This window comes from Notolepis coatsorum (assembly GCF_963971535.1).
Source record: "Notolepis coatsorum genome assembly, chromosome: 5".
Classification (NCBI taxonomy): Eukaryota; Metazoa; Chordata; class Actinopteri; order Aulopiformes; family Paralepididae; genus Notolepis; species Notolepis coatsorum.
In genome coordinates this window covers 129,052,494-129,063,253 of record NC_140169.1, presented here as the reverse complement: position 1 = coordinate 129,063,253, position 10,760 = coordinate 129,052,494, and the positions used below count along the sequence as shown (strand labels likewise).

The following is a 10,760-nucleotide window of genomic DNA, read 5'->3' as shown; positions in this document are numbered from 1 at the left end:
AAGAGGTCAAAGCAGGAGGCTCGCTCCAAGGTGTGAGCAGGTTAATCGAGTAGGGCGCTCGCGGGAGAAACGATTGGAGGTTCGCGCGCTACACAGACAGACCACACCACACTGACGCAGGGACGTCACACGACACGCATCCTGTCACCGTCAGTCGCTCCTCAACATCTGAAGACACAGTACGAGACATCAGCGACGCAGTCCGTTCAACGACCATAGACTACGAGTTACCCACAGTCATTGATTGGTTAGGACACTTTTTCACACTCATTCTGGAGTGAAGCGCTTCGAAATTCGTTTTGGACCGTCCACAATGCTGAGTGCTGTTAAAATGGAAGATCACGACCATACAGACTGGAGCTCTTATTACGGAGAATCTGAGGTGGGTAGAGTTTGTGTGCATTTAGCTGTTTATACAATTCAGTATTGGCCCTGAGATAATATTAACTTTGTGATCAAATATTGACTTGAGACATGGAAATCCTCCCTGATCTATTTGCGCTCCTGGACATTTCGGGATAAGAAAGACGGAAAAGAAACACGGATGATCATTGTATCATTTGCCCTCCTTTTCTTTTGAACATCCTAATTTAGGCAATAGGTTTTGTATTTAATTCAAAGTATTGCATTTTAATATTCTAGGCCTATATACATTAAATTTATATTTTCGTATAGACTATCGGAATAAATCAATATATCTTTTAAATATTAACATTAGGAAACGAGGACACAAATGGCATGGGTATAGCTTAATACCTATATGTTTCTGCAATGTTTCTCTACAATTAAATGATGAAATGATAAATATAATTTTCAATTCGAACTTAATTATGTGTTCTGTGTTTTAAAATATGTTTATGTTTTGACCTCAGTGCTACACCACCGTTGGGAACATGAATCCCAGCCTGGGGATGAACACCATGGGCACCTACATGAGCGTGCCCGCGATGACCGCGACCAGCAACATGACGGGCAGCCCCATGAACATGTCGTACGTGAACGCAGGTGTCAACCACTCGATGGCCGGGATGTCGCCGGCCAGCGCGGGGACTATGCACGGCATGGGAGCGGGGATGTCGAACATGGGCGCGGTGCTCAACCCCAGCATGAGCCCCATGAGCACGCAGCCTCCTTCCATGAACCCCTTGACGTCTTACGGCAATATGGCCATGATGAGCCCCGCATATGGACAGACGAACATGAGGTCACGGGACCCCAAAGCGTACCGGAGGAGTTACACACACGCCAAGCCCCCGTATTCCTACATCTCTCTCATCACCATGGCCATACAACAGTCGTCCACAAAGATGCTCACGCTTAATGAAATATACCAGTGGATCCAGGACCTGTTCCCTTTTTACAGACAGAATCAGCAGCGTTGGCAGAACTCTATTCGCCACTCGTTGTCATTTAACGACTGTTTCCTCAAAGTGCCTCGGTCCCCCGATAGGCCCGGCAAAGGCTCCTTCTGGGCCCTGCACCCAGACTCGGGGAATATGTTCGAAAACGGTTGCTACCTCCGGAGACAAAAACGTTTCAAGAGCGAGAAAAAACAATCCAAGGAGCCGGGTGGTAAGTCGTCCGAAGGCGGATCTAACAGCAGCTCCGATAGCTGCAATGATAACGAATCGCCGCATTCGACCCCTTCGTCCACAAAAGGGGTCAAAAGGTCCGGAGCTCAGGAGTCGAAGCCTCCGCCGCAGCAGCAGCAGGCGATGAGCCCCGTGCGCGTGCCCTCCCCCGTCCCGCACGCACACAACCTGCTCGCGCATCAACACGCGGCGCTGCAGGCGCACGAGGCGCACACGCACACGCACCTCAAGCCGGAGCATCACTATTCTTTCAACCACCCGTTCTCCATCAACAACCTCATGTCCTCGGAGCAGCAGCACCACCACCATCACCACCAGCATCACAAAATGGACCTGAAAACGTACGAACAGGTGATGCAGTACGGGTACGGCTCACCGATGCCCATGGGTTCAATGTCCGCTAGAACAGGGTTAGAAGGTTCGGCACCGACCGACACGTCTTATTACCAAGGTGTGTATTCACGGCCAATTATGAACTCTTGAATTCCCCCGCCTTCCCTGGATATTTTATATTTGTGGAAAAACGAATTTGTATAGGCTATTTGTAAAATGGAAATTCTTTTTTCGTTTTTTTTTATTCATAATTTTCAATACATATTGACTCATTCATTCATTCAAAAATGGAAGAATGGAAGAAATGTTGACCCTGATCATCTCATTGTTCCAAATGGGATTCGCGCAGATAATTGATGTTGCAATTTGCGAAATGTGTCATAATGTCCTTTGTGCATCCCTTTATGCATTTGTATTCACGTGGCCGATGAAAATCTATATATTAAAGTATAATTTGATTGTGTTTTTCTAACATTTCTACTTGTCATTATATTTCGAGAACCCAATGGGAAATGAATATACTAAAATTGAATTGGTGGTGAAATTAAACACAATAGCCTAAGTGTGAATTTGACGTGAATAAAATAAAAATGAAACATTCATTATTCACTATTTATTTAACTAAGTGATTAGACATAGGCAATTAAATTAAATAAAAACCAAAAAAGCTATACACAACATTACGCATGATTTACACATTGGAGAGGAGCAGCATCGTCAAAGCCTCTACATTCTTAGAGAAACCGATAACATTTGCAGCTGTAATGTGTTTTATGACCATACTGTCATGCACTTGTCCTAATAAACTAACCTACACTGTAGCACTCAACACTTTGATGAACATTGTTACTCAGCTGATAGAGTTGTACCCTTCCTGATGGCTTGTCGTACAGAACTTGTAAGTCGCTTTGGATAAAAGCGTCAGCTAAATGACTAAATGTAAATGTAAATTAGCAGCACATGCCAGCACCATTAAATGTCAATTTCCATTCATTCCAATCCTGCTGCATTGACTTGATACTTTTAATCAACTTGTGCTTGATTATCCGATATACGAATAACTATTCAGTGCCTTTGAGATTCCATGCTCTCACCCATTCAGTTTAGGCCCGTGTCTCGCTTTGCATCGACCCATAAACACCTACTGTAACAGCAGCCCATCAACACCTCAATATTACACATTCGTTCTCTGGCCTTTATCCTACCCACCCTCCCTCTCCCTCTGCCCCACCCCTCAAGTCTCAAGTCAAGTGATAACATCAATACTAAATAGGCCTAATGATCATCCGCTAACAGGGGCAACAACACCAGAGATAGATCATTTTGATCTTGTTCAATTGGCTGCCATTGATTGGTGCAAAATTTCAGATGCTTGTCAGTTGTCACCGGACGATATCTTTTAAAGCACACCAGTCTGTATGTACATTTTAGCCCGAGCAGGCCTCAATTTAATCCTGATGAAAATAGCAAAGATAATTTTGAAATAAAGTGTGCTTAAATTAGTGCAATATTTTTCATGATGGAGTTGGTGAGCCAGATAATTATGATTATTATCCCAACCCACACATTGGAATATTAAAGAAAAAAGCAATAACAAAATAATAATAATATACCTTTATGGCTATATTATTGGGGTTTCAAGGACAACGTGCAGAAACCCTTCTACTGATTTCTCTTCTTCTTCTTCTTCTTCTTCTTCTTCTTCTTCTTCTTCTTCTTCTTCTTCTTCTTCTTCTTCTTCTTCTTCTTCTTCTTCTTCTTCTTCTTCTTCTTCTTCTTCTTCTTCTTCTTCTTCTTCTTCTTCTTCTTCTTCTTCTTCTTCTTCTTCTTCTTCTTCTTCTTCTTCTTCTTCTTCTTCTTCTTCCTCTTCTTCTTAGGCCTACACATAACGGTTTGTAATAACAGCTTAATTAGATGTATCATTGCCATTCGTCCATTGCTTGATATTTTAATTCAACATGACATGGGCAAAATGAAGCTTGTTGCACCAATAGGTCTTTGCAATTTTTTTCCATTTATTTATTTATTTATTTTTAAGACAAGTGCAAATACCTTTAATAATTGATTCACTCAGTTTTCAGTGGTAACATATTTGCAGTTTATTAAATCCCTGATAATAAATGTGTCCTCATCTCTGGGCCTTGAAATAGGCTCATTCATTAATCACTTCGCAAATTCCTTTCATGCCCAGCCCATGAGAGGATTGGTACTGTTGCCATCTAAAAAAGAGCCTATAACACAACCTCTGACTTGTATTAAATCTAAATGCTGTCAAAGGAGAGGAAAAAAGTACATTTACATCAGGAATGTATCCTCATTTAACGCATCCTAACTATTAAAAAGCAGCCAGTCCAGCACCCGGGTACCAACTCAGTTCTAACGCCAGTGCCTTTGTCAAGAGCAATGGCAGGAGTATGAACCTAGCATGCATGTCTTTTACCCAATACATCGTCGCCATCAGTTTACACACTGAATTAATCTCAGAAATTTAATATCTCAGGCTGAGGTCGCAGTCAACGTTATAATGGTTAGAACCTGGCATGGTGTCTATAGTTTCATAGTCCGTCACCAGTTCTGAGTGCCGTACTTTCACAGATTGTCCCACTGATCATTTGAGCATCCTTTTCAAGACGCAGTCTATAGGGCCCTGTCTCATGGGAGCATGATCCAATAAGATGTTCCATCTAGAAGAGTGTGACTCAGCTGATCCTCCTGGGTGGATAGAAGGGAAAAGGAGAAGCATTTCCCTGACAAAAAGGAGAAAACTCCTGACAGAAGGAGTGTGGATGAGGGGGGAAAGCGCTGAGGTGCAAAGGGCGACCAGAGGGACTAGACTTACTGGATCGCTCATTCTGTCAGCTTGGTGTGACATTTCTGGTGTGGAGGAGCCTTTCATGGAGGCGGCACAAAACTTCAACACTCAGAGTGCTCTGTGTCAACACTGGCCGCTGACTCTGAGACATGCAATCTGAACTGGCCCTGACCCCATCAGCTCCCCTTCCCCATCTCCTCCTCACGGCTCTCTCACTGGGTAAACTCTCCATCCATCCATCCATCCATCCATTACTCTATATCCATCTATATCCATCTATCAATCATACAGGAGGGTGATCTCCAGCCTCTGGCTGATATAAGTGCCAAAGGAAGGTTTGAAAAGTAAAAACAAATAAAAAAGCTAACTCTGTAGCAGCAGCAGGAGTGAACACTTTCAGAGATGCATAGGTTAGATTGGTTAATCTGAGAATTATGATTGTTCATAGAAAAAACTAAAACATGCAACCAAAAAGGTTTACACCCAAACCCCTTAGAAAATGTCTGGTTAGTGACAAAGATGGGTATCACAATACGTGGGGATGTGTATTGTGGTCTATTTGAAAGTGAAAGGCCCAATGTTCTTCTCAGACAAATAAATCCCTTGTATCCCCACCGTTTTTCAGAGGTTGACAACTTTAGGGTGCTGAGAGTATTTTAATGATCAGATTAAAGGAGTACAGGCCATTGTATTGTAATACCACCAACCACAGTATTTATCTGATGTGACTGGGGTTTGTTTTAACGTAGCACCAGAAAGACCCCCCGAGGAGACAAAGAGACAATAACAAGGCAACCACCAGCAGGATTTGACAGTAAAAGGACTCCTGACAAGCTCAGTTTCCAACTGTATCACAGGGAAACATACTGAATGATAAGACCCATACACTGCTGGCCTTGGATTAATTAGGGAATACTACATGCAGTGGGATACACGCCAATGTTAAATCTGTTGACCATCTATACCAGAGCCTGCACACTAAAAATAATAATAATAATAATAATAATAATAATAATAATAATAATAATAATAATAATAATAATAATAATAATAATAATAATAATAATAATAATAATAATAATAATAATAATAGTTTACCAGAGGCAACCACACTAATAATAATAATAATAATAATAATAATAATAATAATAATAATAATAATAATAATAATAATAATAATAATAATAATAATAAGAATAAGAATAATAATAAGAATAAGAATAATAAGAAAAATAAAACAGTATCCTCCACCTGTTGTGTTGCTATACAACTATGTGATAGTATCTGTGTCTATTATAAGATTCTTGCCTGAGTACCAGCAGTAAAACATCAGTAAAATGACAGAGGACAGGTTTTGACAAGCTTCAGTCACTTAAAAAGGGGTGGATGCAGACATGGCTAGTTATTCATTAATGCCAGCTCCCCCAGTGAACCTCAGACGAGAATCGATACTTGGCTTCAACCAGGAACGTGGGCTGTAAGGCCAGAATATATTTATGTATGTTATTCATTTATCATTATTTGGTGAAACTAGGAAAGAGCAAGTTACATTCACACACATTGTTGTTTAGCATAAAGCGTCACATATGTTGAAACATTTACCTTTGGAATTATATCAATCGGAGCTATAATAAAAAAGTAAATTTAAATAGTGAAGATTTCTCTCCACTTTTGACCGTTTAATTTTTTTAGTAGTTAAATAATAATAATAAGTGTAGATGCACATATAATCTCTAGGTAACATTTAAACAATATAAGTGTATATATATATGTATATAACCTCTGAAACATTTATGGGAACATTTGGTGATAGGTGGCCAGCCCCCTGGTTTAAAGCAATTAATTCAGCATTCTGACATAAACTCCTGGCTCAGCTTGACAGCTTGGAGCTGAAATAAAAATGCAAGTTCTCCTGGGAACAGAGGAAGATGGCAGGCTCCTTTCTAGACTGTTTGCTCACTGGCTCTGAGAGCAATCGTCCCCAGTCAGAATGAAATGCAAGGACACAAACAAAGTGCTGGGGGAGAGAATGGGAGACGGCGAATGAACAGTTTGGGCTATTTGCTTAGCAGAAGGGCAGCCACAAAGGCAGGCCGATGGCTTTCCCATGAATCAAGGCGGCGTCTTTAGATTCCTTTTGTTGCAGTGAGTTTGCATCCCAGCTATTAGAAAAGACTACATATGACTTACATCTTTAAAACCCTTTTCTCTGTAAAACTGTACAGTCATGTGACCACACACATTAGCCTATTATCTGTTCTGTTTCTGTTTTATTTGCTTCATTGGCGTACACAGATTGTGTTATTGGCCGAGGTAAACCCTGCATGTGCACACGGTGCATGGAGCATGTGCGGCGGTTTGCTTTTGGAGATGCCAAATATTGTGCATCACATTTGGCACTCGGCTATCTTTGTCAAGCTTCATCTAGGAGTATTAATAAATATCCACTCTATTATCCACAAGCATACATTATTTGTGAACGCCTGCACTAAAGCTAAAGGTCTCTACTCTGTACCGACTTTTAGATGTTGCCTGGTTGCCCCAGCCACTTGATTATCCCCTCCCAGACCCCCTAACCCACGCTCTCTGGGTGGTCAGACCTAAGGTCTGAAAGGCATACAGATTGCCGCTTAAGCTCTTTTTGCCTTAAAAAGGCGTCATTGTACATCACCATGAATGGCAAACAGCTGTTTATCTAGAATGACGGACGTTTTGAAATATAAATTCTTCCAAGAAATCCCATTACCACAAGTTTCACAAGTTTCCTTTTACTTTGCACTGCAGTCACTCTGTTATGAAGCTCCATTGCTTGTAGAGACAAATGTGTTGTGTAGCTGTCCTCTACAAGGCCACACAGGTAACATTACAATTAAATAACAATATTTATAAAAATATATCCTACAAATATATCCTACGGATTCTGGGGTTGATTTTTCAGTCCCCTGCCGTAAAACCCTTTGAGGAGTGAGGTTTTTTCTTTTCCAAATATTGGAATATCTTGGAATTCCAGAACTCTGTAGATCATATGACTGGAAGCAATTGTCACATGATCATTAACCCTTTCACTACCACACTACCAAAGGGTTAACCCTCTCACTGCGACAATACAGAAGGTTTCACTGCCACACGACAAAGGGTTAACCCTTTCACAACCACACTACAGAAGGTTAACCCTTTCACTAGTAGTGAAAGGGTTAAGAGTTTTATGCTGGTATGCTGATTAGTCTGAAAGTATCAAAAATGTGTACAATTTATTTTGTAAAATTCATACAATCTTGTAAAAAAAATTAACTCTTGTTGCCATGTTGAAATGATGTCAAATGACACTGAGGCTTGAAGTTTGAGTTTGTGACTAGGAACTCCGAGTTGACGCAATTTTATTAAATTCCTTGTATAGTAGGAAATGGCTATTTCTGACCTCTGAGTTATAATTGATCTTAGCATTATTCACATCAGATCACATGACCGGCAGCCATCATCATTAGAGTTTTACTCTATAGATCACATGACTGGCAGCCATTGTGACGTCAGCATTAGAGTTTTACTTTGAAGATCACATGACTGGCAGCCATTGTGACGTAAACGTTTTCAAAATCTAATCCAATCACTAGTTTGATGGTATGAGTCGACTTGTTTTGAAATGTCCAGTTGATACTTGTGGGAGGTGTGTATCCCATCATAGGTACATGATGATCTTAGTGGTGTGAGTGGGCCGAGGATTCTGGGTGGTGCACGGATCCTACTTCATGCTCCAGTGATACTGAAAGACCGTTCTGTTCACAGGATCTCACCAATTACACTACTCACTGTCAACGGCCAGAATGGCGTACAGCTCAAAAACCATTCGCACAGAAGTCTCTGCTGGCCATGACAGTTGTCTGTATACGTCTACCTGTAGTTTGAATTTCTCAACAGTGCCTGTTGTGTTACTGTGGTACATCTTCAGTGAGTTTGGTCAAATTCTTTTGATCATTTTGTAAACAGGAATTTTCTCTCAATCAATTAATTGATCTGGTTGAACTTAAGAGTCCATGGTTTGGACCTCCTCCTCATCATCATCATTGCTTTAAAGTATATCTTTTTTAAAAGAGGTAGCAAGTCTGAAGTCTGCAAACATCTTGAGGATCACAATGCAATAGGTGTGATGGGCAGATGACTCAAACATTCCTAAGCTATTCTCTGTAGGGATGTAGGGGGACTGTGTCAAGCCATGTTTGTTCAGTCCTATTCTGTCCCACAATGCAAAGCATCTAACACATTATATTTAACTATAGTAACACTAATATTAGCTACCAAAAATCTGAGCTAATGGCAGCTGCCAAATGTTGCAGCTCTACTGTTTATCAAGGACACATATAATGTTTCCCCATGTCTTGGTTGTGAGAAAAAAAGAAAAAAAATTGGAAATTGGAAATCTTTGGAAATCTCTGGAAATCTCTATTTTAAGTTAGGGTGGCCGGTGGGGCATGAGCTCTGCACTTAGGTTGATGTTCGAGTTAAGGAAAAGGTTAGGTTTATAAACAACTTCTTATAGGTGAAAATTATGACAGTGTCCGGCGTTGCTGATTGGCCAAACTCACCAACCATAGTGTGGAAAAAAGATACATCAAAAGACCAACACTATAGTCAGGGAATATTATCAGATATTTGCCCAATCTTGGAATAAATTCCTTACCAAGAAATGTCTTCACCAATTGATTGATTGATTGATTGAAAACTTTATTAACAGATTGCAGAATGGGTACAATACAGTACGGCTCAATACAAACAACTGCTACGAGGATGCAGACCAGAAAAAGAATTGCATCTTGTTTACATCAGGGTCCTCCATTTTCAATTCATCAGGACATTTATGACATACAAGACATACAAATATACAGTACCGAGAAAAAAAAGATCATAAGAAAAATATATACATCTGAAGGGGAAGAAACTGTACATTGGAGGGGGTTTGGTGGGTGGGTGGGGGATTTGGACATTTACCGGGGCCAGTTTCTAATTGCAGCCACCCGTAGGTGCTCTTTGAGAGCGGTTTTGAAGGAGGGTAGGGATTCACATAATTTTACGGCTGTGGGTAGGGCGTTCCACATTATTGTGGCATAATTGTGAAACGTGTTTAGTCCCTTGTTTGAGCCGAATCTGGGTTGAACATGATTTGTGCAACTCCCTCTGGTGTTGTGGTCGTGGAATTCACTGGCCTTTGGGAAGTATTTTGACATGTACATGGGTATGGTGTAGTGTATCTTGTAGACCAGGCCCATTGCAAGTCGCTGTACTCTGTCGTCTACTCTAAGACATCCTAGGTCGTCAAAATGGGTAGGGGTAAGGTGGGTTTTAGGAGTAAGGCCAAGCAGTAGTCTGACCAGTTTGTTTTGTGATGTTTGTAGCCTTGTTTTTAGGGCCTTTGAGGTGGTTTGGTATTACGAGGTGCAAGCATAGTTGTAGTACCCTTGAATGAGTGGTCCTGTTAGAGTCTTCAAGGTATTCTTATTTACCAGAGAGGAGATCCTGTACAAAAAAATACTTGAAGTTTAAGTCACAACACCTGTCAATCGTTTAGCCTGGTTTAAAAGCTGACACTGGTCAATTAGTGATAAGCCGAGCGTAATATTAAATGTCCACGTGGGGTGACAGTTGCCTAGCTGACCCAGGAGACTTGAGATCATGGAGAGGGCTTCACTCAGACAGACCCAGCTGTGTGGCTGGTGGGAAATGAAGGAGAGGTTGGGGACAGGAGGCTTCGATCACGTCTATCTGTACCAGCACCTATAGTGAGTACCAGTCCGATGGAGTGCTTTTACTGTACAGCAGGGGTGTAAAAAGTACCCAGAAATTATACTTAATTGAAAGTATGGGTACCATCTGGACTCTTTTTGTATCACAAACAGTACTGTATTTGCAAATCTGGTATGTCATAAATGTATAGATGTAGCAGTACTGTCTATCTGTATGTCATGTATGTCATATATGTTATGATGAATTGAAAATGGGGGACCCTGATGTAAACAAGACGAAAGTCTTTC

At 40.9% G+C, this 10,760-nt stretch overlaps 1 protein-coding gene across 1 annotated transcript; it reads left to right on the top strand.

Moving 5' to 3' along the window:
* Positions 1-227: 227 nt before the first annotated feature.
* LOC311229204 (forkhead box protein A2-like) lies at positions 228-2,075 on the top strand (the record flags this gene model as incomplete). Its single annotated transcript, XM_084315274.1, has 2 exons — positions 228-382; positions 873-2,075. The coding sequence occupies exons 1-2, from the start codon at positions 314-316 to the stop codon at positions 2,073-2,075; spliced, it is 1,272 nt and encodes a 423-aa protein (XP_084171400.1). The 5' UTR covers positions 228-313.
* Between the last annotated feature and the right edge of the window lie 8,685 nt (positions 2,076-10,760).